The 27,620-nt window shown below is 42.5% G+C and overlaps 1 protein-coding gene across 4 annotated transcripts in view; it reads left to right on the top strand.

Annotated features, from left to right (window-relative positions):
• Nucleotides 1-26,406, top strand: part of LOC140725212 (calpain-3-like) — a 138,261-nt gene extending 111,855 nt beyond the window's left edge. For 3 of the 4 annotated variants that reach the window (XM_073040364.1, XM_073040363.1, XM_073040361.1), the window contains 9 exons: nt 4,121-4,157; nt 11,730-11,807; nt 12,365-12,422; nt 14,177-14,238; nt 14,676-14,744; nt 15,866-15,944; nt 18,145-18,261; nt 20,845-20,903; nt 24,328-26,406. In XM_073040364.1, the coding sequence (XP_072896465.1) occupies nt 4,121-4,157; nt 11,730-11,807; nt 12,365-12,422; nt 14,177-14,238; nt 14,676-14,744; nt 15,866-15,944; nt 18,145-18,261; nt 20,845-20,903; nt 24,328-24,354 (586 nt within the window). In that variant the 3' untranslated portion in view covers nt 24,355-26,406. Of the gene's footprint in view, nt 1-4,120; nt 4,158-9,775; nt 9,869-11,729; nt 11,808-12,364; nt 12,423-14,176; nt 14,239-14,675; nt 14,745-15,865; nt 15,945-18,144; nt 18,262-20,844; nt 20,904-24,327 lie in introns of all 4 variants that reach the window. The other variant, XM_073040362.1, reaches the window with a different exon arrangement.
• The last annotated feature ends 1,214 nt before the right edge of the window (nt 26,407-27,620 follow it).

The raw sequence follows: 27,620 nt of genomic DNA, 5'->3' as shown, positions 1-27,620 counted from the left end.
TTTGTGAAGGACCTGGAAGAGCCTGCTTCTGCTAACCATGTCAAACGCCTTGGTGAGGTCGATGAACGAGATGTACAAGGGCTTCTTCTGCTCTCTGCACTTTTCCTGAAGCTGTCTCAGGGAGAAGATCATGTCGGTGGTTGATCTTTCAGCATGGAACCCGCACTGTGATTCTGGGTAGATCCTCTCGGCGACCTCTTGAAGCCTTCCTAAGATGACACGAGCAAACAGTTTTCCAGTGATACTAGTCTCTCTAGTAGTAGATAAAAGAAGCTTTCCTGAACATATTTAATAAACTCTATCCATCCTGTCCTTTTTCGCTAGGGGAGTCCCAGTCAATATTTGGAAAGTTAAAATCACCTACTATCACATTATCTTTCTTACAGCTGTCTGCTATCTCTCTACAAATTTGCTCCTTTAAATCTCACTGATTATTGGAATCCCATTAATGTGGTCATCCCTCTCTCATTCCTCAATTCCACCCATCTAGCTTCAGTAGTAAAATGCTTCAGTCTGTCCTGTCTGAGCACTGCTGTGACATTTTCCCTAACAAGCGATGTCACCTCTCCCCCTTTAGTACCTCATACTAAGACAATGGAACCCTGGGACACTGAGCTGCTAGTCCTGCCCCTTCTGCAACCAGTCTCACAAAAGGCTATATTATCATAATTTCATGTGCTGATCCATTCTGTAAGCTCATCTGTTGTACCTACAATACCCCTGAAATTGAAATAGACACATCATACCCAACTTTTGGTCTCTATCTTTGTATGTAGGCATAACAACTTCTCCACTGGCTCTCTGGTTCCAAGCCCTCTGCAACTCTAGTTTAAATCCCACCCCCACCCCGTCCCAAAATGATATTCGTCCCTCTCCAATTCAGGTACTAACCATTCCATTGATACAAGTCTCAGCTTTCCTGTAAGAAAGCCCAGTAATCCAAAAACTCAGAAGTCCTTCTTCCTGCACCAACTCCTTAGACACATGTTAAACCGTATTATCTTCCTACTTCAGGCCTCATGAGCATGTAGCGTGAGTAACAGTCCTGAGATCAACATCCTGGAGGTCCTGTCCTTTAACTTAGCTCCCTGAACTCACTCTGCAGGACCTAGGCATCCTTCCTGCCTATGTCATCAGTACTGATGTGGACCACACCCTCCCCGTTAAGAATGCTGTAGACTTGATTTGAGATGCCCCTAACCCTGGAATGTGGGAGGAAACGTGCCATCCAGGAATCTTGCTCTTGTTCATAGAACTTCCTATCTGTTCCTCTAATCAATGAATCCCCTTACCACTACTGTCACCTCTTCTCCCCACTTCCCTTCTGAGTCACAGAGCCAGACTCAGTGCCAGAGACCTGACCACTGTGGCTTTCCTCTGCTAGATTGCTCCCCCCACTCCAAACAGATGTTGAGAGGCATTGATTGTGTGGATAGTCAGAGGCTTTTCCCCAGGGCTGAAATGGCTAACACGAGAGGGCACAGTTTTAAGGTGCTTGGAAGTAGGTATAGAGGAGATGTCAGGGGTAAGTTTTTTATGCAGAGAGTGGTGAGTGCGTGGAATGGGCTGCCAGTGACGGTGGTGGAGGTGGATACGATAGGGTCTTTTAAGGGACTCCTGGACAGGTACATGGAGCTCAGAAAAATAGAAGACTATGGGTAACCCTAGGTAATTTCTCAGGTAAGGACATGTTCAGGACAGATTTGTGGGCTGAAGGGTCTGTATTGTGCTGCAGGTTTTCTAACAACATACTTGTTATGGAGGGGAACAGACACAGGAGCACTCTGTACTAGCTACCTTTCTCTTTTTCCTCTCCTGACGGTCACCCATTTACCTCTGTCTTACACCTTTGGTGTAACTAACTCCTTATGTTCATATATGTTTGCGCTACAGCAGATTGGAAAATTAAAATAAAATTTTTACCAGTAATTAAGAAGTGGAAAACACTTAAAGAAAGAAAGAGGCACTTAATTTAATTGATATTATGAAAGACAGAGTTCTGGAGCAATTGAAGAGACGAAAACAACACAAATCCATCAACCGAACATCATGTACCACAGCTTCTGAATGAAGTGAGCACAGAGGTTGTGGATACCGTATCTTTCAATATCTCCAGTGTCCTGGAACTGTCTGGGATGCACGTTGTTGGTTAAGGGATTTTCCTGCCACAGGCCCTTCAATTTCTCCAGCTCGGAAGGTTGTAAATGTACAGTCAATGGCCACTTTACTAGGGTCACCTGTACGATGATGCAATTATCTAAGCAAACAGTCACACAGCAGTGACTCAATGCATAAAAGCACACTGACATGGTCAAAAGGTCAGTTGCTGTTCAGACCAAACATCAGAATGGGGAAGAAATGTGATCTAAGTGACTTTGACTGTGGAATGATTGTTGGTGCCAGATGGAATGGTTTGAGTTTCTCAGAAACTAATGATCACTTCAGATTTTTATGCATAACAGTCTTTAGAGTTTGCAGAGAATGGTGTGGAAAAGCTAAACCAAAAACATCCAGCGTGCAGCAGTTCTGTGGTTCACAATGCCTTGTTAATGAGGAAGTTCAGGTGAGAATGGCCAGACTGGTTCAAGCTGACAAGAAGGCTGCAGTAATTCAAATAACCATCGGTAACAATAGTGGTGTGGAGAACAGCCTCTCTGAAAGCACAACACGTCGAATCTTGTTGGATGGGCTGCAGCAATGGAAGATTACAAATATACACTCAGTAGCTATTTCATTAGGTACAGGAGGTTCCTAATAAAGTGAACACTAATTGTATGTTCAATAGGTACATTTAATGTCAGAGAAGTGTATACAATACACATCGTGAAATTCTTTTTCTTCGCAACCATCCACAAAAACAGAGGAGTGCCCCCAAAGAATGAAGGACAGGTAAAACGTTAGAACCCCTCGGCTCCCCCTCCCACGCACAACTGTGCACGGATTCAGCCTCTGTTCTTGTAATGTAAATTGATTGGATTGATTTCTGGGACCACTGGTTTGAATTCTGGAGAGAGTTTGTGGCCGGGGTTTAGAGGAATGATCTTATTGAGATGCAAGATTCTGACTAGGGTTGGCAAGGGTTGATGCAGGGAGACTGCTTGCTTTGTATGGAGAGTTAGAAACGACAGTGAATTTTGAATAAGGAACAGTTATTTATCGCTGTGATGAGAAGGTTTTAAACCTTTGGAGTTCTCTAAATTTAAAGGGCTGCAGATATTCGGTCATTGAGTGTATTCAAGACTGAGGTCAGAATATAGAGTTGAAAACAATAAATGTTTGCTGGTACGGTTGTATTGCTAACTTTACTGATTTAACTTTTTTGTGCTGATTGTGTCATCCATTTACTTAACATACCCTGTGTTTCTTCCTTCATTCTTACTTCATCAATAGCCTGACTCAAAGAATATGCCTGGACTCTTTTGATTTTGTGTTTTATGTTCTGTCCTTTTCTCTTTTTCGTTAACTGTTTGTGCGATTTGGTTTTATTGCACCTGGGGGTGGGGTAGGGTTGATACTTTCTCTTTGAATGGGTTCCATGATTTTCTTTGTTTCATGGTTGTGGGGAAGACAAACATCAAGGTTATATACTGCATATATAATTTGATAATAAATGTACTTTGAATCTTTGATCAGATGACAAAATAGTCAAGGCTGTTGAAAGGTGGAATGTGTTTGGTGAAGGGGTGGGGTAGAGCACATTGAGAAGGGATGCTAGTTGCCTGCTTCTGCTTTTAATTCTTAGGCCTTACAGTCCTTAACATTTAATAATAGTTCATAAATTAAGTTATTGAATCAATTGTTCAATCAAATGCAATCTGGCTGCATCTGGTAAGTTTTTCTTTCATTACCATATTAATTAAATATAATTTTCCAACTCCTATGGCTGGTTTTGAATTGAAGACACTCATCTAGTATTATAACCACATGCAAGTCCATTGAGTGTTAGTAGGTGTTCCTGTTTAACCAATTTAACCTTCCTTGTGTTTACAAACCAGAGAAATCTGTTTACAAACAGAGAAACCCTGTCTCAGGATAACTGAACTACAATTGAAAAGTGAAGGAATTTTGAACTAATGTTCAATTCCCTATATTAAATATATATCTGATTTATTGATTTCAGGGAAATTGAGAGCCAGATCAGAACTGACAATCCTAAGGTTTGTACCATCTTTACTTCTATTCTCCTTTTCATTCTTGAGTAACGTTGTTATTGATGAGGTAAGGATGTTCCCAAGACTACTCACTTTGTTCCTGGTAGTATCAGTAACATATCACATTCTAGAAAGTTCTTTTACTTCTGAAGTTATAACCAAAAGTTCCTTTGATGCTTTCTGTGTTCTACTGTTCATCTAAGTGGAAATTCCATCAGACCTAATTCAAAGTTAAGCCAAATGAGCAGAAAATTGAGGTTCCTGGGCGGAGGGTTTGGAAGGCTTACTTGCCAAGGCAACACATTGCTAAATGTTCTCCTCATAGTGGCTCCACCACCATGTGCTCTTAATGCTAATTTTGTGCCCCAAATGTTTAGGGGAGAGTAAACTGTCAATGACCAGGAGTCCAAAGTGATGTCCACGTCTCCTGGCAGTGAGAATCAACATGACGCTTGTTTGAGCAGCCAGCCCTACCCTGGCCCGTGGACACACATTTGGACAATACTTGAAGTCACGTCACACCTGCTGTGGAACTTATAAGTGCATGATCATACACTGAGGGTTTGGGGGTGGAGGGTTGAGTCATATTGTTCAAGTAGAACTTTCCTGGTGATCTTGGAGCCTGATGTTGACCTTCATTGTCCACAAAAGCAAAGTTTTCACTTCTCAGAACCACATCTCTTTGATGTAGCAGGTAGGTAGGTGTGGAGATAAAATGATAATTTACATAGCCCAGAGGATATAGAAAATAGCATGGTTTATTTTGAATGCTACTATTTCCTGCTGTTACCTCTAGCTTCTCATTCAATGCACTGGTTTTACTGTCTAGTGAACCCACATATGTTAGGAACCTGTAATGTCCAAAGAATCATTATTGCATCCTGCTGAAGCAATGGAAGTTTTCCAAGATAAGGGAATTATTTTATTCAGGTGGAATATAGTTTCAGCTAGGCAACTGGCATAAAGGAGTTAAAGTAAACTTGGTCTTACATTATGTCTAATTCACACTCCCTTGTCCAGAACTCTAAGACAACATGTAACCCAAAAATGCAGGACATACTCAGAATATACTGGTGAAATGTTATTTTACTGCCCCATTTTCTTCTTTCTATGTTCTTTCTAACTATTTTCTTTTCCCTGTGCCTAATCACCTTCTGCCATCTCAGCTGAAGGTACGTGAGCCTTGGTGTTGTCTGTTCATTGCTCTTCAGCAGTGCATGGGGTCTGAAAACACTAGGATAAATCCGGTTCACTCAGGGGAATTCGTCATAACTGAATGAAGGGCATGGAAGATCCAGTGGAAAGATTCCTTTAACTAGTGACACCTTCTGGGTGCATTCAGGTGTGGAGTCTTCCTCTGCAGTGATAGAGCCGGAAAGAATGTGTCTCCATTGTTGCAATGTGCCTGGGATTAAGCTGGGAGTGAGTAAGCTTGTCAAAGGCAAGGGGCTTCCCTCGCATTGATGGATATAATTCCTCTGCTATGTCATCTATTTGTGAACTTAGTCACTGTTAGCTCCCCACTTGAAAGTAAAGGTGAAGCAATAACTATGTTTAAACACTAGAAATTAAAATGGGATTGATTTACTAGAATAGTGTAAACTGGTGGCAAGGAAAGAATAGTTTGATCTCTCTCTCCAGAAGCATAATGGGCAGGATTTAAAATGGACTGCTCACCTTGCACAATGGGGATACACTGTCACTGCTTTCCTCGTACTCCTTCTGGGAGGGTTATCTTTCAGGCAGGTAGCATACAAAATGCCTGCACTATGCTTCTGACATCTTGGCGTTTATCATGACTGTGCAACAGGGCAAGATAGTGATTTAGTTGTGAAATACAAGCCAGGGGAGTTGTAATCTGTTATGCACTGTCTCACAAGGCTGAGATCTACCTCAGTGTGTACAATCAGCAGACTAACCCAGGCTTGCTGACTTCTGCCTGTTTCTTGGATGGTTTGTGTGCCCTATCTGTGAGTTCTGTGTGCATCAAATCTATCCTACATGGTGGTCAGATAAACTAATCCTGGAACTTGTAGGCTATATTCTATTTGTGAAATAAGTAGTAGAGGGAATTAAATGGCTTATCTTCCAGCTTCTGAGCTGCCTGCAGGCCAACCCGGTTTGGTTGTGGATTGATCCTTGTCCCACACTTTCCCCAGCTGTCTGTTTACAAGCTCTTATTTCCCAGAAACCAGATCCTCCTCACTATCATCTCCCAACCTCTATTCCTCCCACAAGGACACAGAATAATTTCCGCAACAGCTGTCAGAGGCCGATGTCTGCCATTTGGAGCTGACTGATCCATTCTCCATGACCATAGCTTCAGAAACCCCTCTTCTTGAATAGCCTTCCGATTTCTCCGAAGGTAAACCCAGCTCACCTCTCTGTACCCACTCAGTCTCTCATAGTACAAAACCAAAGACTTTCTTTCTCAAGAACCATTCCAAGAACTATCCAAATAACAATTCATGAATCATATTCCAGCCGAGATACTAAATGGCAATTTATTGACACTTCACCTGCCAGGTGCACTTTTCCCTTTCTCCTGGCCCTTTTCCGAAATGACTCTTCACTGTCAGGATGAGAAGAACAGTTGGTTGGCCCTTCCAGCACAGATTGTTTTTATCAAGCATCACAATGCCTCTGACTGTACAGAGAATCTATCCTCTGCCTGTCCTCACACATGCAGGGTGTGGTTGGAATCCTTATTGATCTAGCAGTCAGTTGGCACTGTTTAGGTTATTTGTAGCCAACATCACTTGCCTGACAGATATCAAATCTGGGATCTATTGGTCTCTACTGTCTCTCAGACCATCGGACAATTTTTAATCCACTTCCCTCTTGCTGAGATGGCAGGAAGAAGCAGCCAGGTTTAGTGCCAACTTTGGACATTTTGTTCCAGAATTAGACTGCTTTATTTAACGTTCCACTTAGTTAATACTGCTGATGACCACCTGTTAGGATATGACTATATCTTTTCTGTCTTGAAAATTTGTCAAATATTGGATTTTACAGATGTTTCCTTGAAGGATAATTTGTCATTCTGTATATTTCAAGTTAAATTGTTACTTCATAACTTTTCTTCATAACTTCATCTCAATACCTTTGTGAAACCACATTGGATCAGCCTGTTCCCTCATCATGAAAAGCATGCAGCAGCATCACAGGCACAAGAAAAACATAACTATAAATTACACACTAGTTTTAAAAGAAAGAACACAATTAAAACAGGAATAGGTTCATTGTAGTGCAAAGTGGTCATAGTGTTACTAGGTAATCATTCGCATTGTGCTGGTTGGTTCAAGAATCAAATGGTTCAGCACATACATAGAAAACTGACAAAATGACATTAGCGTCTGGATAAAAAATAATTGAGTGGGAGAAAAGAGATAATAGATAGTGGAGAAAATATATGTGAGGCATATTTAAAGCACTGTTAGTAAGGAAGGTTTGTTTGAAGTGACGGTAGGCAGGAGGTTGTGAAGTTGAGTGATGCCATTTAGAAGTTCCCAGATGACTGAACGGGAAGTGGAAGGGATAGAGGGATAGATGGAGAGAGAAATAGAGAGAGAGAGAGGTAGAGAGATAAAGAGACAGAGATAGAGAGAATTGCCAGGCCAGGAAGAAGTAGTATTGTTGAAGTAAGTATTCCTGTTGTGACCGTGACTATGTTACTGGAGAAACTGGAGAAGCTAGTGGATATGGAAGTCCTTATTGATCACTCCAAGCCGATATGCTCTCGCAGACCTTCTTGGTAGCGTCTCCCAATCTCAAAGTACATCAAAATTTTATACTCTTGATGACAAGGGTAGCAGTAGGAGATTCAATACAATTTCAAAAGCTACAATTATATTGGTTTCTTTAATATTTTGTGTTTTATGAATAGTTCCTTTGTAGTACATATTTATGGTAGAAGCATGTTGTAATTGATAAGACACCTCTGAAGATTCAAACAAACACCTTTGCTGGAACAAACTAATTCACACAAATGGTCTAAAAGCCTCTGAGGATAGAGACACCAGATGCCCGAGATTAATGTGGCAAGTGCTGACTCTTGAGCCAACTATTGATAGATACGACCATATCTTGGGATCATGTTTGATGCGTTCTGTGGCAATATCAATATGGTCTGCAAGCTACCTTGAACTTGGTTACAATGGTGCCAATAACTTAAGCTATAATTGTCTGGTTTGATGCAGGCCAATTAACATAACCCCACTGTCTAGTGTTTCCCTGATGCATATGAGAACATCTTATGGTCATCACTTTGCAAATTATTTATCTTAGCAGCCAGCACCTTGCTATGGGCCAACAGCCAGTGCTGTTTATTTGCAAAGTTGTCCTTTTAACTTCAATTGATTGTTTCTTGTAATTTACAATTACAATTGAAGAATGGTTCTCATTTTAATTAATGTCTGCTATATTCCCCTAATCCCATAACTCCTCAATAATCCCTAACAATCCCACTGAGGTAGGGTGGGCAAATGACATGAAGTGGGGAATCATTTGGAAATGAGGAGTGGTTTTAAAGATATTTCATGGTGACATAGAGAGAAGTGGAAATCTTGCCAGCTATGTGGGGCAACTTGGGCTTGGATTGGGTTGGACAGTGATGTGTGTTATTCAATAAGGAAACTGTGGTTCCATTTGGAGTTCACTGGGATAGTAAGATCTGCTTATACTGAGCTGATGTATTGAGGCAGAACGAGCTGAAGCTCTATTAGTGCAGGCACTGGTAAGAATGTGGGCTCAAGTTTCACTGACACCCAACTAAAGAACATGTCAGACCAGGCAGCCTACTCCAGTACTCAGCAACAGCTTTGGCACTGAATGGAGGGGGAATATTAACTTACAAGTGGGATCTGGATCACACCGAGCTTCCAAAAGTTGGCCAGGGTGATCAATCAGCAGTGAGGAGGTGGGAGCCAAGGAAAGAGATGACAATTCAGGCAGAGGAAGAAGCCACCGTAGGAGCTGTAATTCTGCACTGGTACAAATGAGTAATCGATGATGTATTTCAGTAAGTGACAAAGAGTCTCTACCCACTGCGCAGGCTTTCCCTACCTTAATCACCCCCTTCCATCTTCGCTTTCTCCTCCCGTATTTGCTTTTGGTGGACTGGGGATCTCTTTGGGTCAAGAACCCTGGGACAGAGAGGTGCTGTAAAATATCCGGAAGAGACTGTAAAGTACCAACTTTGTCAAAAGCTTTCCACACCCAAAGGTAACCATTACTCAGTCAGTATGTGGTTGTCTGAAAATCAGATGAATGAATGTACCCTAATTCGACTTCACCTTCTGCCACTTTTCTGCACTGTGACTCCCTCTCTTTTCTGTGATCCAGGGACTGTTGCCGTCCTTCTGCCTCACCAACATTAGTTCCAATGGTGAAGATTTCACTTACGTTATCCCAGTGATGCCAAGGCCAACCAGGGCACAGCCTCAGTGTAGCAAGTCACCCGGCACAGAGTGATATGAATGGATCCATCTCACTCTACGGGTTCACTTGGCTGTAACATGGGTGGATCTTGTTGCTTACTGTACCTTCAAGGCACCTGTGAAACCCACACACCGTGTCTCCATCATTCACCACTATCTGCTCTAACTACTCCCTCTCTCCTCTAGCCAATCATCTTTGTTTCTGATAGAGCTCAGGACACTGTAGACTCGGAGAAGGAAGAAAAGGAGAAAAGAATGGAAGCCAAGAAAAAATTCAAGGTTTCTTCTTGTGCTGGCATGACTTGCTGTTGCCTGAAGTTATTGAAACACTCTGCATTCCCCTTTCCCAGACCTGTCAGACACTGCCACAGGAAATTCTGATGCTTCAGAATTGGAACAGACTAGAGCTTTGACAGGGTCAGGAGCTTTATGAAAATTACGCAAAACACAGCTTAGTGTGGTGTTTTCCAGATTTATCTGGGGATAAACTACCAGGAAAGCATTAGGATCCCTACTGGGATTAGAAAGGGGAAAAGACTACAAGACCAAAAGACATGGGAGCAGAATTAGGATGCTCAGCCTATTGGGGCTTCTCATTGTGGCTGATTTATTATCCCACTCAACCCTGCCTTCTCCCTGTAACCTCTGACACCCCGACTGATCAAGAACCTATCAACTTCTGCTTTAAATATACTCAAAGACTTGGACTCCACAGCCGTCCATGTGAATGAATTCCACAGATTCACCACCCTATGGTTAAAGAAATTCCTTCTCAGCTCTGTTCTAAATGGATGTCCCTCTTCAGAGGCTGTGCTGTCCGGAAACGTCCTCTCCGTGTCCACTCTGTCTTGACCTTTCAACATTTGATACATTTCAATGAGAACCCCCCTCATTCTTTTAAACTCCAGTGAGTACAGGCCCAAACACATCAAATGCTCCTTATATGTTAACACTTTCATTCTGTACCTGGACACGGTCAATGACAGGTCAGGCATCAGGCAGTCTCAGTAATCATACCAGATGTTAGATGGTCTCTCTGACAATACCAGACCTCAGGAAGTCTCATTGACAATACCAAACAAATCTCCCCCCCAGATACTCTCACTGACAATACCAAACAAATCTCCCCCCCGATACTCTCACTGATAATACCAGATGACCAGACAATCTTACTAACAATATTAGACTGCCAGACAGTCACATTACCAAGACCAGATTCTCAGTCTTACCAACTAAACCAAATCATCAAACATTAACAAAATCAGCCACTCAGTCTCATTTACATTACCAGATGCCAAGACAGTTTCACTAACAAGACCAGACAGTCTCGGTGACAAAAACAGACCTTCAAACTGTCTCACCAGCAACAAGACTGGCTCACAATTCAATCCAACTACTAAAATTATGTCCACATTAGAACTTAAGAGTGAGATATTCAGAGGTACAATCTCAGTAAAAGGATTATTTGTAACAGGATGCTGAGAGACTATTTTCTTGCTGTGCCCTGATTTTAGCTGGCTATTCAACTGAGATTTCGATTGATTGACCCTTCCTCCTTCGTGGCATGGCATGGGCATGGGTTACAATGATAGAACATTCGGTCAGTGTAGGGAACACATCTGCACCGTGGACCCTGACTTTGCATGTGGTGAGGGGGAGCAGGGACTGGGGAGGAGGCAGGTTTATAAAATTGTGTACGGTTTCATTTTGGGAAAGCCATAACCTATTAACATAATTGGTAGCCTGAAGCTGAAATGTCTTGGGTTTTGTCAACAGCCAAGTTAAGAATTGCAGGGAGTTACACTGAAATTAACATAGATTAAAGTTCTTTTGATCTATTAACCAAAACAGCCTTACATAGCAAAATGTGCTTCTAACTGCATAAAACTCGCCGATACGTCTAACTGTGTTCTGGACTCAATGTTGGGGGCAGACACTATGACTTACCAGAGCTGGCCCCCACAGGCCTGTTAACAGGATCACCCCCTTGTTAAAGCAATCTGTTACCAGAGGCCTGATCACAGGCTTTTCACTTTTCAGACATTATCTTGAGCTGGTTTTGATACAAGTGTATTCTGAAATATTAAGGGAAACCCTCAGCAACTGTGTAACCTTTGATTTCATTTCTGTCCATAATCAGTCTTTGCCAGTGATATCCAACAAGGAGAGTGAGGAGGATCTACAGTTCTGCCGTATCTTCAGACAGATTGCTGGGGAAGTAAGTATATCTGCCTTTGAATCGTTTGTTGGAATATTTCAGACATTTACTGGGTATTGCTATCCTCTTGAATGGAATTTGAATCTGTGAATGGTGTCAGAGCAGTGTAAAGGATACTTCCTCTGTTGAAAATGGGGGAGGAGAATTGCGGGCCAGTCACTGAGGATGCTTTGGGAGACAGTCAGAAAATTATTAGCACAAGGAATGATGTAAGACACTGAATGGCAAGGATTTGTTAAAGGCAAATGACGTTTGGCTAACTGGATCGAATTCCCTGAAATATGACGGCTCTGAACAGATTCCAGAAGCACCCTGATAGACTGGTGTGTGTAGTGACATTAAGTGCAGGGAAGGACCGTGTCTGGTGCTGGTGGTTCAGCTGAAGGGTAAATTGAGGGCACATTGATGCAGCATCCTCGGGGGTGGGGGGGGGAGGGGGAGAGAGATAGTTTGTGTGCTAGAGTAAGAATGTGAAACTGTGATGTTGGAGTGGATAGAAAGGCTAATTCAGGAATGGTCTACAATTAAACATATTGTCTCTGTTTGTTTCACTGCAGGACATGCAGATCTCGGCAGCTGAACTGAAGAGCATCCTTAACCGTGTTGTTAAAAAACGTAAGTTATGTAATCTAGATATGTAAGAAAACTTCGTATTAGTCCCATACAAGTTCTGTATGGTGGTGGTGTCCTGCACCCGTATCATTACCTCTGCACACTCCCATTACATGAGCTAGCTTTGCATGGCTCCTGACGTCTGGAGCCCAGCTTGATTGCAGGCACTTCTGGCTCTTAGGGGTCACTTCTGTTAGAGATTCAACTGTGATCCAAAATGCAAATTTTGAAATATAACATAACTTGAAGTATTTTAAAGTTTATTGGAAGAACAGCAACAGAATTTTGACCGATTTACAGTGAAATCTTCAAACTGTTTCCTATTAACATAATGCCATTGCTTCATAATGTACATTATCTTTAATAAAATAATTAGGCCTGTGCACAAGCATCAAAAAATTATAGTTAATTATGGTGCAACTATAACAGAGTATCAACAATTGAACAGCACAGGAGGAAAAGGTTTTGAGTGGGAGTGAGAGTTTGGAGATTGGGGAAGGAGGGAGAAAGAAAGGGCAATGAGGGGTTTGGAAGAGAAAGTCGGGGAGAATGAGGGGCTGGGAAGTGCAAAGAGGGAAGGGTGACGAGCAATGTCAGAATTGTTTTGGAAAGCAAAACCTTATGTTGTTGGAGGTAACACATTGGGGTGATAGGTGATTTATGGGTAACTGGAAATAGACAGTAGATATAACTTGGACTTTTTCTGGGTGGAAAGATATAACGAGTTGTATGCCACAGAGATCAAGAGCTGGGGCTTGAACTTTGTACCATTTATGTAACTGACCTGGATGAAGGCACTGATGCAGAGATAAGTGGAGGGCAGGTTGTGAAGAAGACACACAGAAGCTACAGAAGCTTTAGAGTGCTTTAGAAAGTGAAAATCTGGCAAATGATGCATTGAACATGGAAGTGTAAAATTGTCCTTTTTGTCAAGAGAAGGAAGTGCATTGCCTAAATGGTGAGAGATCACAGAGCTCCGAGATGCAGAGGAATCTGGGTGCCCCGGTACATGATTAGCAAAAGGCTTTTATACAGGTGAAGTAAGTAATTATAAATGCCGGTGTTTATCACAAGGAGACATCAGTATCAAAGTTGGGAGGTCACACTTCACTTCTGTAGGGAATTGGTGAGACCACGTTTGGAGCTCTGCATATCAGTCTCTTTACTTAAGGGAGATAGTTAACGCATTAGAAGCAGTTCTGGGTGTGTTCCATCGACTGATACTCCTGGATAAAGAGGAAACAGATAAGCTAGCATTATAAACACTGGAATTTAGAAAAGAAAGAAGGGACTTAATTGACGTAAGTAAATTCTGGCAGCACTTCAGGGGAAATGGAGAGGATGTTTAGAAGCAGAGTCTTTGAATTTTTTTTCAAAAGATCGATAGATTCTTAATAAGCAAGGGAGTGGAAAAGGAATACAGAGCTGATTTTCAATGTGATGAACTATGACCTTAATAAAAGGCAGTTCAGGCTTGTTTATGCCAGCAGATTAGTTAGACACCATACTGTGTAAGAGACCGACAACAGAAAACATGTTTAATACAGTCTGAATTATATAGAGCACCGTATGTAAAATGTTAATTATCATTCCTCTCTCAATCCTTTCATCCCCCATTCTCAGTGGGAGGCGCTTTCTGTTTCTAGTGTTGAAGGAGAGTTTGTTCTATTCTTTCATTTGGCTATTTCTTATTTAAAATGTTTATTTCTTTAACAACCACTGTAGCAACTCAGAATATTTTTTTTATTTTCTTAAAGACAATATGAAAACTGAAGGGTTTGCTTTGGAGTCTTGTCGCAGTATGGTTGCCCTCATGGATGTATCCTTCCCTCTCTTGCATCGAATTAATTATTTCTTCCTGTAATTCAGCATCCACAACCTTAATTCATCTGGAAAAGCCTTGAGGTTGGTTTGAGGAGCAATGTTTCTGGCATAGACTTTAGTCAACAGGAGAATGCTCCATAGATTTCCGACACATGTGGACATAACTGGCCCAAAGTGGTAAAGCTCGGTTGGACTCGGGGAGAGAAGATCTGGTGATTTTACTGTTTTGAAGCCTTTTGTTTCCACTTAGGTAAGGTTCCAGATTCATCTTGGAGGTTTACAAGACAGTTGTTAATAATTCCAGATTGCTGATCTTCTAATAAAGATATATTAATTTAGATGTAACGTTAGCCCTGCTCCCCCAGAACAGAAGTTTAACAATCCCATTGGACTGCTGTTTTTACTGTATCTTCCTTAACATGGTGTCTGCAGACAGATGGATCTGGAAAGCTGAATCTGGCTGAGTTTAAACATCTATGGAACAAGATTAAGCAATGGCAGGTAGGTGATGCTGAGCAGCTAAGGGAAATTATTTCTCATGAAGTGTTACTATTGATACCTCAGATCAGCAGAACAAGAGGAAGAGTTAACTTAGATCTTGGCAAGCTTCGTTTCTCAATGGAAGAATTACCTCCTGTCGTTAATGCCGTTCATTTCCCTGATGTACCTGTTAATTTGGTCAGGTCTCCACCAGACCAGAAGGGTTCAGGGATATACGAACTTCCCCCGCACTCTACTTCCACACTCTGCACTGTATTTCCTGCCAGTCACTGAGGTCGTACAACGTTGAATGACAGGACTTGATCAAAACTGACTTTAGAAAATGTGCTTGGTTAATTGTTGTATTGTTGTTTACAGTCTGATGTGACACAGGAACACATGGAAGGGCTGTTTTTGGGAGTTTCCTATCAGTGATCAGTTACCTCTCCTCCACACCAGGGCCTTGCTCTCTAGGCATTCTCATAGCAGCTGTGCACCCACAGGATAAGCACTCGTCACCTACATCCAGCCAGCCACAGAGCTGAACCATTGGACCAGATGTGGTCCTGTAATCACATGTACTCTTTAGCAGATTGCTGTTGGGAAGGAAAGAGACCAGCAAAACTGATAATTTGACACTTCACCACTTTGGAAAGGCCAATGGTTTCCTCAGCAAAAATCAATGGTATGCTGTGGCGTACAGTATTACGCCACCAGGCAAGATAGATTATACATTTTAACATGCATGAATTGCAAGAATGGAAGGTTCATTTATTCATTTTTCCAGAGAATAGGCAGAAATTAAGTCCATGTCCTTCACAGTTCAGACGTTGTTCAACATGCAATGAATGGCTATTACTTTGGAAAATTTAAATGGTGAGATCAGTCTTTGGAGGAAAAAATGGACAGAAGGCTGCTAATAGTGGGCTAATCCTTGTCTTATCTATGACTGTTCGGTAATTCGATGGACGTCCCAGTCAGTCTCATCATCCAAAGCCTCAGATAGGACCTTGTAAACGTATTCAGTCCCCAGTTGCTCTCAGATGGTCCTGTGTCTGCATATTAGCTTCAGCTTTAGCATATGATCCTGTATGAACTCTCAGAGAACTATTCTCTCATTGTGATTCCTTAATTACTTGCAGGCAATTTTTCAGGAATATGACAAGGATAATTCAGGACTGATTGACAGCTATGAACTGCGGAGTGCTGTGAATGATGCAGGTGGGTGGCAATGAGTTTGGGAGACCAGAGGTGCTGTTGGGAGAGCTGCCCTCGTTGACAGCTGAACCGCTTCACGTTAGACTGAAGGTTCAGATCTCAGGGAAGCTTCTGGCAGAGTCTCTCTCAAGAATTGCTCACACTGTAAATGAGGTGCAGTTCTGGACAACCGTATCTGCTGGAGAGCCATTTTCTTCCATAAATCATTTAGAGTAAAACTGATAATCTGGCAGCCTTGATAGTGCTGAAACACCCAATTCCCAAATGTGCTTTATTTCTTTCTATTTCCCGGTGAATCCAATGAGCTTAAGGGAAGTGGGAAGCATGCAATTTCTTCCAACTCGTTTCTGTCCACAAGCCCGTCCAATTTCTTTACCCCTGAGGTTCTGTATTCCAACCCTTGTCCAGCTACACATCCAGCCCCATTCCTGGCTCTGGTCCATCTGCATTCCTGAAACCTAGCTCGCATTCTGGACTAATGAGTGAGCCAGATGCAGGACCACCAGGATTTCCAAACAAGCAGATGTTAGATATCTGGAGCTATACCGATAGGTTACTTCCACATCATCAATTCCTGTCATTGGATCTTTGTGTAAATGGTTTCCTGTTGCTTCAGAGCCGATTCCAATCCCAGCGCTAAAGACAAAGCACTGGCATCATTCTTGTAACGTTCTCGCTCGGGTGTGACGGAACCTGAATTAAACATTGAGGTAAACCGTAGTCAATGAAAACAAGGTCGCAGTAAGATTAACCATTTACTGTTCACTCTTCACATTAACGTATGGTGAAAACTGTTGATAAAACAATACAAGATTGGTACAGTGTTTGTTTCCTTCTAAATATCACATTTACATCCTGAATACTTGCAAAGGTAAAACTACAATAACTACATTACATTAAAGTGCAGTATACAGTCAGAATCTACCTGCTCCATTGACTGCTTTAAATACACTTCAACACAAACTATCCCGACTCTTTAACTAACGAAAACATAAACCTTATCGACCGTCGTTACTTTTAACAGAATCAGCGTTAACATTTTAATTCAACATATCGATTATCTCATGACTTACAGCGTTGCTTTCACTGTGTCTCTGGTGCGTAGAGAACAACCTTAACTTGTGCTGAACTGCCACATGTGAGCGCCCCCCACCCTTGCGTTTATCCCAAACCGGTATTTTCCCACAAGACGCAGCGAAACCGGATGTGACGTCATCGCAGCCGCGAGATATTACAGACAAATGAATTTACTTAGACAATCCTAACTTTAACTAAAAAATGCTAACAAACGAATTACTAAGCGAAAATATTATAAACTAAATACCTGCCATAAAGGCAGCACAATTCTTATTGCTAATTGTTAAATTTCTTCATGCAACCCTGGAGCTGACTTAAAAGAAGAAGGTTGGAAAGTTTCTTTCAATTTACAGAAGGGCAGTTCTCTGCTTTGATTTGATTACTGCATCACTCATGATATCCTCTTCAGTTAAATCATCCCCAGCACTTATTCCAGTTTCGTAATGCTCCTGAGCTGCTGATGACAAAGAAGCATATGGTTAAGCTGATCCTGTCATTAACAGTTCCTGGCCAAATGTCAACGAAACACGCATAAAATGCTGGAGAAACTCAGCAGGTCAGGCAGCATTGATGGAGAGGGATAACAGTTGAAATTTTAGGCCAACACCCTCACTCATCAGAAGCCTTCATCAAATATCAGGGAAATGGGTGGGGTTCAGAGGCAAGAGGTAAAGCAGCATTGGGCAGGATGTTTGGGGGTTGTTGGGTTCTTGCTAGAGATGGGGTCAGTGAGCATAAGGGGTAGCAGGATGTCAGTAAGTATTTCACTTTCTGCAGACATCTAGGCCAGGGATGGAGTCATAGAATTTACCTGAATTGGGAATGCCCGTTGAAAACATCTCTAAGGCAGTGTGGTCCCAGTTCCCCTGTTCTCCATGCAGCACTCCATCTGGAGCATCACAAAGTCACTTTCACGCACTGCTATGGAAATCACATCAGGATGACAAAGGTGTAACATGGCAGAAAGAGGCAGATTGAAATTTCCGGCCACTCGAGCTGCTTGCACAGGGTGAGAGGACGGCATTGTGCACTTACCTGTATTGTGTCATAAGGGGGTGGAAGTATTTGGTTTAGTGAGGTGAAGGGACTATCAATGGTGCAGCTGAAGTTCTTGCTTGTTCTTCAGGCTTCCGCCTCAACAGCCATCTGTATGAACTCATCTCCATGCGCTACACCGATCTAAATATGAATGTGGACTTCGACAGCTTCATCTGTTGCATTTTGAGATTGGAGGGCATGTTCAGTAAGTACACCACTATTCCTCTCCCATTCACAGCCTTTAATTTCAGCGGGTTAAACTCCAGCTCCAGACAATGGGGCCAAAGGCCTTTTCTGTCATCTGGTTAGGTCAGGAGCGGACCTACCTCTCCCAATGATGGTCATATTGCCATGAATACTCTCTAGTTTAGAACCGAATTATTCCAGGTGAATTCACCATATCTGTCATATTAAATATCTCTACCCACTCTTGCTCCTGGCATTGAACCACTGACGATAATTTCCACTTCAACTTTACTGATGACTCATTGTATAAAAACAAGTCATAGAAGCAAAAGTTGGCCTTTTGTCCCCTCATGCATCGTGGCTACCTCTTAATGTTGGAACCACTTTCCTGCACTGATCTGCATCCCTTGGTAGCAATTGTGTTTGAAAATTACTCAACCTCTGTCTTGAATATGCTGAGCAACTCTCTGATTCTCTCCCGATGCATCAGCGTGCTAAGTTCTTTCAACTTCACAACCAACATCTCCCCAGCCCAATGGCCCCATCTCCTGGTCACCATCTGTTCCTGTCTTGACTGTGTTGCTGATTGGAACCATGAATTAGCTCCCTCCTATGGTAAGAATGTACCCTCACCCTGCTCATTCAGTGGACATTTTATCGATGGAGATGTGCATGGGGCATCCAAGCTGTGATGGGAACATCACAGCTGCAACTCCTCTAGATAGCGTCCTTAGCCCAACTAACCACCTTCTGCAATAATGACATTCCTTTCATCAGAACACACACAAAATGCTGGTGGAACGCAGCAGGTCAGGCAGCATCTATAGGGAGAAGCACTGTCGACGTTTTGGGCCGAGACCCTTCGTCAGGACTAACTGAAAGGAATAACTGAAGATCAGAATGGGGATGTTTGCTGATGGTTGCATATTGTTTATTTGCATTCGGATAATGTTCAGGCATGGCCATGTAGTTATCATCTCCAACAAAAGAGAGTCAACCCACCTCTGCCTTTCAATAGCATTAGCATTGCTGCTTCTCTGTCCAGCAGCATCCCGGGATGGACCAGCCACATAAATACCATGGCTACGAGAGCCTGTGTTGAATGATGTACCTCTTGACATCCCAAGGCCTCTCTACCACCTGCATTGCACAATTCACGGGGATGAGGGAATGCTCTGCACTCACCTGGAGGAGTGCCGTGAAATAACCCTCTAAGCTCAACACCAGCCTGCTCAATCAACGCCCATCCACCAGTCACTCTCTCTACTACTGATGCATGGCGGCCGTAGTGTGAACCATCTACAAAATACACTGGAGTTAATCACCCAGGCTATTCTGAGAACATCCCACCTCCAAAATTTCGACTTCCACAGCCAAGACAGGGGCTGCAGATGTGAGGGAACTCCACCATCTGTAGATACCCCTCTAAGTCACGAACCATCCTGACTTGGAAATATATCGCTTTGTTGCTGGGTCTGAATATTGGAACTCCAACACTGTCAAAACAGCTCCACCAGAAGAAATATAGAGGTTTGAAAAAAAATCAACACATCAAAGCTATATAGGGGCGGGCAATAAGTTAAACTTGCCTGTAACATCCACATCCTGAATAACAGATGTTAAAAAATACTCCTTTGCAGTTGGGACCCTTTACTCCCACTCTGGTATTTAAGACCACTCCTCATCACGTCCCACCAGTGCCAGCCTTGTGTCACCTATACTGTTACAGACTAGCATTTGGCTTGGAAAAGGATGGGTGCAGCCTGCGGAGGTGAAGGTTGAGCTAAGGGTGATCATCCAGCAGGATTTCTTCACGTCCTGTACTGAACGGTTATACTTAGATGGGCACTAAGGTTCATCTTATGAATTGATTGGAGTATCTGTGACATTACACAGCAATTCAGTGTGGAAGCAGACTGCTTGACTCCATGTTGCAGTGATCTCATTTTTGGGCTGTCAGAAGCTAAGATTGACATTAGGCCGTGTTAAGCTCTTTCCACAGTTCACTGAGTGTGTAGCATCCCTTTGTCATGTATTGTAGATAGGTGGAGTGTTCAGATTTGTAGAACTATAACCTTGCATGACCCCTCTAAAGAAACAAGAGAATGGATAAAGTGTAGACTATAAGTGGAGCATCTTTCCGTGTGCTCAACAATGTTCTCCAGTGCTGGGTGCTGCCAGGTTCAGTGAAGATGGCACAGTGACACAGCTGGTTGAGCTGGTGCCTCACGCTGCCAATGACATGATTTCAGTCCCCACCCCTGCTGCTGCCTGTGTGGAGTTTGCATGTTCTCCCGGTGACCCTGTATGTTTCTTCAGGATTGGTAGGTTAACTGTCCACTGTAAATTTGTAGGTATGGTAAAATATGGAGGTCTATGAGGAAGATAAAGGGGGAGGGAGAGGAATTAATGTATATACGTTATTGATGGGCTGAGAGATCTGTTTCTCTTCTGTAGTTTTGTCTCAGCAAACTGCTCAGGCTCAGTTTTTGTCGGAGCACATGAATTCCCATGGTGCTCTCTGTGCTGTGGAATAAATCAGCATTACGTTCTTTGTATGGGTGCCTTTGAGTGTGGAAACTTTATCCTTTCTGTTCTGCAGGAGCTTTCCATGCATTTGATAAAGATGGAGATGGAATTATTAAACTGAATGTACTAGAGGTAAGTGCATCTTATGGGAAAGTCACAGTTCCTCAGCAGGAAACCGAAGTCCCAAGTGGGCACTGAAAGGTGTAAATCACATTTGCCCAGACCCCTACAACTCAGAGTCATGAAGCTGCACAACACAGAACAGGCCCTTCTGCCCGCTATACTAATCCCACTTGGAAGACACCGAGATGTACATTACAGAAGGAGGCCCTTCAACCCTATCAAGGTTCTTTCCTGAGGTTGTTCCATTTGCCCCCCTGTGATCTTTCCTATCCATGAACCTGTGCATTTATAATTGTACCCATACCTTCCACTTCCTCTGGCAGTTTCCAAATGCTTACCACACTCTGTGAAAACTTGCCTCTCAGGTCCCCTTCAAATCCTTCCCCTCTCGCCATAAACCTTTAACTTTTAGAAACATAGAAAACATACAGCACAATACAGGCCCTTCGGTCCACAAAGCTGTACCGAACGTGTCCTTACCTTAGAACTACCGAGGCTTACCCTCTATTTTTCTAAGCTCCATGCACCCATCCAGGACTCTCTTAAAAGATCCTATCATTTCCACCTCCATCACTGCCGCTGGCAGCCCATTCCACGCTCTCACCATTCTCTGCGTAAAAAAACTTACCCCTGACATCTCCTCTATATCTACTTCCAAGCAGCTTAAAACTATTCCCTCTCATGCTAGCCTCTGGGAAAAAGCCTCTGGCTATCCACACGATCAATGCCTCTCATTATCTTGTACACCTTTATCAGGTCACCTCTCATCCTCCATTGCTCCAAGGAGAAAAGGCCGAGTTCACTCAACCTATTCTCATAAGGCATGCTCCCCAATCCAGGCAACATCCTTGTAAATCTCCTCTGCACCCTTTCTATGACTTCCACATCCTTCCTGTAGTGAGGTGACCAGAACTGAGCATAGTACTCCAAGTGGGGTCTGACCAGGGTCCTATATAGCTGCAACATTACCTCTTGGCTCTTAAACTCAGTCCCATGATTGAAGAAGGACAATGTACCATATGCCTTCTTAACCACAGAGTCAACCTGCGTAGCAGCTTTGAGTGTCCTATGGACTCGGACCCCAAGATCCCTCTGATCCTCCACACTGCCAAGAGTCTTACTGTTGATGCTATATTCCGTCATCATATTTGACCTACCAAAATGAACCACTTATCTGGGTTGAACTCTATCTGCCATTTTTCAGCCCAATTTTCCATCCTATCGATGTCCCACTGTAACCTCTGACAGCCCTCCACACTATCCACAACACCCCCAACCTTTGTATCATCAGCAAATTTACTAACCCATCACTCCACTTCCTCATCCAGGTCATTTATAAAAATCACAAAGAGTAGGGGTCCCAGAACAGACCCCTGAGGAACACCACTGGTCACCGACCTCCATGCAGAATATGACCCGTCTACAGCCACTCTTTGCCTTCTGCGGGCAAGCCAGTTCTGGACCCACAAAGCAATGTCCCCTTGGATTCCATGCCTCCTTACTTTCTCAATAAGTCTTGCATGGTGAACCTTATCAAACGCCTTGCTGAAATCCATATACACTACATCTACTGCTCTACCTTCATCAATGTGTTTAGTCACATCCTCAACAAATTCAATCAGGCTCGTAAGGCACGACCTGCTTTTGACAAAGCCATGCTGACTATTCCTAATCATATTATACCTCTCCAAGTGTTCATAAATCCTGTCTCTCAGGATCTTCTTCATCAACTTGCCAACCACTGAAGTATAACTCACTGGTGTATAATTTTTTGGGCTATCCCTACTCCCTTTCTTGAATAAGGGAACAACATCTGCAACTGTCCAATCCTCTGGAACCTCTCCTGTCCTCATTGATGATGCAAAGATCATTGCCAGAGGCTCAGCAATCTCTTCCCTCACTTCCCACAGTAGCCTGGGGTACATCCCATCCAGTCCCGGTGACTTATCCAACTTGATGCTTTCCAAAAGCTCCAGCACATCCTCTTTCTTAATATCTACATGCTCAAGCTTTTCAGTCTGCTGCAAGTCATCACTACAATTGCCAAGATCCTTTTCTGTAGTGAATACTGAAGCAAAGTATTCATTAAGTACCTCAGAAGCAAAGTATTCATTAAGTACCTCCACCCCAGGACCACCCACCTTATTTATGCCCCTCAAGAGTTTATGAACTTCTACAAGGTCACCCCTCAGCCTCGCTACCAGCATTAATTCCCCGTGCCCTGCTCATGGAAGTACTTGTCAAGTTATCTTTTACATATCGTACTGTTTCTGCCTCTACTATTTTGTTCTGGCAGCTCACGTGTGGAACTGCTGCTTGAGTTCCGAATAGTACCCAAGAACGGAGCCCTGTCATAACCTAGGGGCATTATGTTGTGCAGACTGCTGTGTGTGAGAATGAATTCCCCAGCATGTGTCTCCTTCCCCAGGTCCTGCTGTCCTCCAGGATTCAAGTGCAATGTTATTTTATATTAATTATGTTATGCGTAAGCCCTTAGTTTGGAAGGTGTATGAGCTGTCTCCAACCAGTTTAGGAGCTGTTTGTGAAGTGCTGTAATGTGTCCCTTTAAACCACAATCAAAGCAAACCTCAGTGTGCTGTACTCCTGGTTCTCTGAGATCTCCTATAATGATCATCATGTGGACCTTTGAGTTTGTGACTGGTGCCACTTTAATCAGGAATAAGTTCCAATGCAATTTACTCTGATGTATAAAAAAATTAACATACATCAGTGCCACATGATTCAACTTCTAAGCTAGAGATGGACAGCACCTTTCGAAACAGAGCCAAATCGAATTCATCATATACCTCTGGAATAAAGGTGGCATGTCCCTACTTACAAGTTTGCATTCTGTAGTCCTCTCACCTGAAATAGTCGGCCTCTGGCTTGTTTTCCATTTGAGGAGATGGGTGGGGTGGTTTAAAGGGGCAACTCCATTGCTACCCTTTGCTGAAGCTGCTTCGACAGACAGGAATGCAAATTAAATTATCATTGTTACTGCATTCCTCCATGATTGTGCCTTATCTGACACCGTTTCCGGGGCCAGGGTTTTGGAGTGTGATGAGTTAGTTATAGAGACGGAATGCAAATTATAGAACAGTACTTGTTTTGTTCTTGGTTGGGCAGTGGGGAGTGGGAGGGGTATTGCAGAAATTCCCCTAGACCTGTGATCCTTTGCCTTACTCACAGAGGCTTAATTATGACAGTGCCTGAAATAATCATACTTGGCTTTACACACTCTGTATGCCTTGGAGTACTTCACAAAGTGGGTTTTTAAAAAAATTGATAGTCAGTGACCAATTCTGACCAATGACCAATTGGTCCAATTCACTGGTCAGTGAAGGAAAAGTCTGAGATTATAACTTCATTTTCATCACTGTGTGCTGATTGTGTATTCTATTTCTCTTTCCAATCTACTCGAACTTTTCCACAGTGGCTGCAGCTCACCATATATGCTTAAGGCTCTCCAGATCTGTGGGCCTGGCTATTACCTCAACTCAACGTGCAAACCTCAACAGCACAATACAACAAGCCAAGCTCTTCTACGTTCAAGGCGATCAGGCGAAACACTGTTGGCAGTAAGGAACTGCCAGATCAGCTCTTATTACACTTTGTTTGCATGTGTGTGTGTATTTTTCTGTGTGGGTGACAACCTTTGGAACTGGGAGTGCCTGAAACCAATTTAAAATGATATTGCCTTTATTGATCTTGTAAGAGTTTTCCAATAAACCCACTATTCTATCCTCTTCTGGCCAGTGGGAGGGTACACTTGATATTGAGTAAAAGGTCCCCAATTCACTGTTTGGTTTGCAATGAGTAAATGGATCTCATAGCTCATCGAGTCACTAGAGTTGGTCTCAGCAACCCAGGTTCAAGGAGGGAAATTATCAGTCATAGCTTTCTTTAATCTATGGATCGTTCTGGAGTAGGCCACATTTAGAAAATAATGCAGGCTTATGGTTAATGTTTCTGCTCTGTCATTCATTATTGTAATCGGGGGGGTAACTTAAGTGATTAGACATTTTAGCATTTGAAACATACCCCTATATTGTCAATGCAGCCATCATTATAGAATGTTACTAGTTACAGGACTTCCCAGGCAACCAATGTTTACAGATGCCCGTAAGTCGATTTGTCCGTAAATTGGAAAATACGCAAAAGTCACTCAAAGTGACAACTATACCATCATAGTATTGTAATGAACAGCATCAAAAGCACCCAGGTCTGATAAGAAAAAATCAATTACCAGAAGTTGGTAGAAAGAAAAAACTGATTCTGGCATTCATAGGAACGAACACATGTACATGTGTTGGGCTTTTGAATTTAACAATATTGTGGGAGCTTGTTTGTATGTAGGGATGTCTATCATTCAGGCATTTGTAACCCAGGATTGGTCTGTATAAGAATTGATTCCAGGGGTTTGATAAATAGCTCTTATACTGTCTTTAAATTCCAAAATATATTATTTCTGTGTTATTTAATGGTGGTTTGTTTCCTTGAGTTCTGTTTATTCATATAAATGCTTGATGTAACACATGCATTTCAGAAACTTCTTAGACCACTGAGAATTTGTATTAAAATGCTGTGATGTAATGTTGAGTAATGACCAGGTGAAGCTGATAGTGTTCCCCTGTTCCTTCCCTCCTCAAGCACTGATCAAGACTTGACTTGCTCAAGCCAAGCAGTGGGTGTCAAGCCATTTAACATGTAAAGTTTACTTGGGGGAGGCATCCCCTAAATCAAATGCCAGCTTCCCTGATAATCTTTGGAGAGGGACTGGGCAATCATTTCCACCCCACCACTTCCTCTGTCCCAGGGATGTTACTGTGCTATCCGGCCCAGTACGGACAAGAGGTTATGTAAAAATCCTATGCCAGACTGGTTCAAGAAGGAGATAGGCTTCAAGAAGGAATTGGAAATAATCCATGGAACCTGAAATTTACAAGCAAAGCAAAGTAAATTATAACATTTAGAAGCATCTGAATGAATGCTCGAATCGACAAGGCACTGAAGACTACTGACCATGTTCTAGTAAATGGTATCAGTATAGATAGGTCCTTAATGGTTGGCATAGATGTGGTGGGCTGAAGAGCTTGTTTCTGTGCCTTATAACTCTATTGGTTGATGCAAGTGGTTGCCCTCCACCTGGGCAGATAATATAAATCACATTCAAATTCTTACTCATCATTTACCAATTGAAATTTATCTTAAATACAAAGTAGAAGTTATTGCACACAATTGCTTTCAGGCCCTACGGGTCATCGAAGGCACTGCAGTGTAACTCGAGGGCAAGCTGCTGGACCATCTGTTGAGTCACACTGTCCAGCTCGAATGCTGCATCTAGGACTTTATTAGTGAGGGCTGTAATTTTTTTCTCTCTGGTAACTATACAATGGACTAAGTGTGAGTTTGCTGGCAACAGATTATGACAGGGAAATTCATCTTCCCTGGTTCAGGGAGACTGAGATTGATTGTGGAGATGCAACTGCAATAAAACAGCTTGGAGATGGAACTAGTGTTTCCTTTTTTTACTGAGACTCTGAAAGATCCCAAACCACTCCACTTCCTCAGAACCTACAGTCCATGAAATGTGACCAGACTTAAAAATAATTCACCTGGTTCATCTGGGAAGGACATCCTTCATCTACAACCTACTACCTTCATGCCCGTTGTACTTCTAAACTGTCTCACAATAGGGCCACTCCTTAAAAGAAATAAAATTCCTTTCCTGCAATAATTGGGGGATGGTCAATAGATGTCACACAAATGCAATTGATAATTTATATCTCCTCCATAGATTTAACAATGGAACATATGCCAATACTGAATCATAACCACACAATCCTTTAGCAAGTATATAGTATCAGAGTGTCAGATCTCAAGTGAAATCACCACCTTTGCTGCCAGATCAAGGACTGGTATAGAAAGAGGAAATGGCTTCACAGAAGAGGGTTACTAGGAAAAACACAAAATGATGCTTCTAACCTCTCCACAAACTTTGACAAACTAAATTTGGCCAGAAGAAGAGTTGGGTTAATTCTAGTGGATTGAAACTCAAGGACAAATTTGTGTTTATGGTGAATGGAAGTGGCAAATGGACTAAACTGGAAAGGGTAACAATACCTACAGAGAAATGAAGCAGTGTTAATATTCACATTATCCTGCTTCACCTGATAAAGAATTGAGCAGGTCATTTATTTTTCTGTTTCCTCTGACTTGCTCTGTGTCATCTTGCCCATCTGCCTCCTTAGCTCCATACAGATTCATTGACAGAGGTTCCCAGCTGATCAGTTCTGTGGGTGGAATAAAACTGGATTAAAAGTAACAGAATACAGCAGTTTTCCCCAGTAGTTCTCTTTCAGTCCAGTCCCTCTTTCTCTCCAGCAGCATTTGCTTTAGGTTCCAGTACCTCTTTCAGTACATCACTCTTAAAAATGGTTATTTCAGGTGAAGTCTTAAAATCAAATTCCCATTTACTCTCAGTTGGATGTAAAGGTTCCCAGGATATTGGGAAGAAAGCAAGCGGATGCTCTCATGATGTTTTGCCAAAGGTTATTCCTCTGTTGAGGAAGACAAATTATTGGCACAGGGACACAGCTAGAGAGCAGCTGTCTCATAGGACCAGAGTCCTGGGTTCAATTCTGACTTTGAGTGCTGTCTGGGTCTAGTGTGCACGTTGTCCAAACAAGGAAACGTAATTTGGTGGGTACCTCGGAAGGTAGTGGA

This window comes from Hemitrygon akajei, chromosome 3 (genome assembly GCF_048418815.1).
Source record: "Hemitrygon akajei chromosome 3, sHemAka1.3, whole genome shotgun sequence".
Taxonomy (NCBI): domain Eukaryota; kingdom Metazoa; phylum Chordata; class Chondrichthyes; order Myliobatiformes; family Dasyatidae; genus Hemitrygon; species Hemitrygon akajei.
The sequence above is the reverse complement of the archived record's forward strand: the minus strand, read 5'-3'. Positions and strand labels throughout refer to the sequence as shown.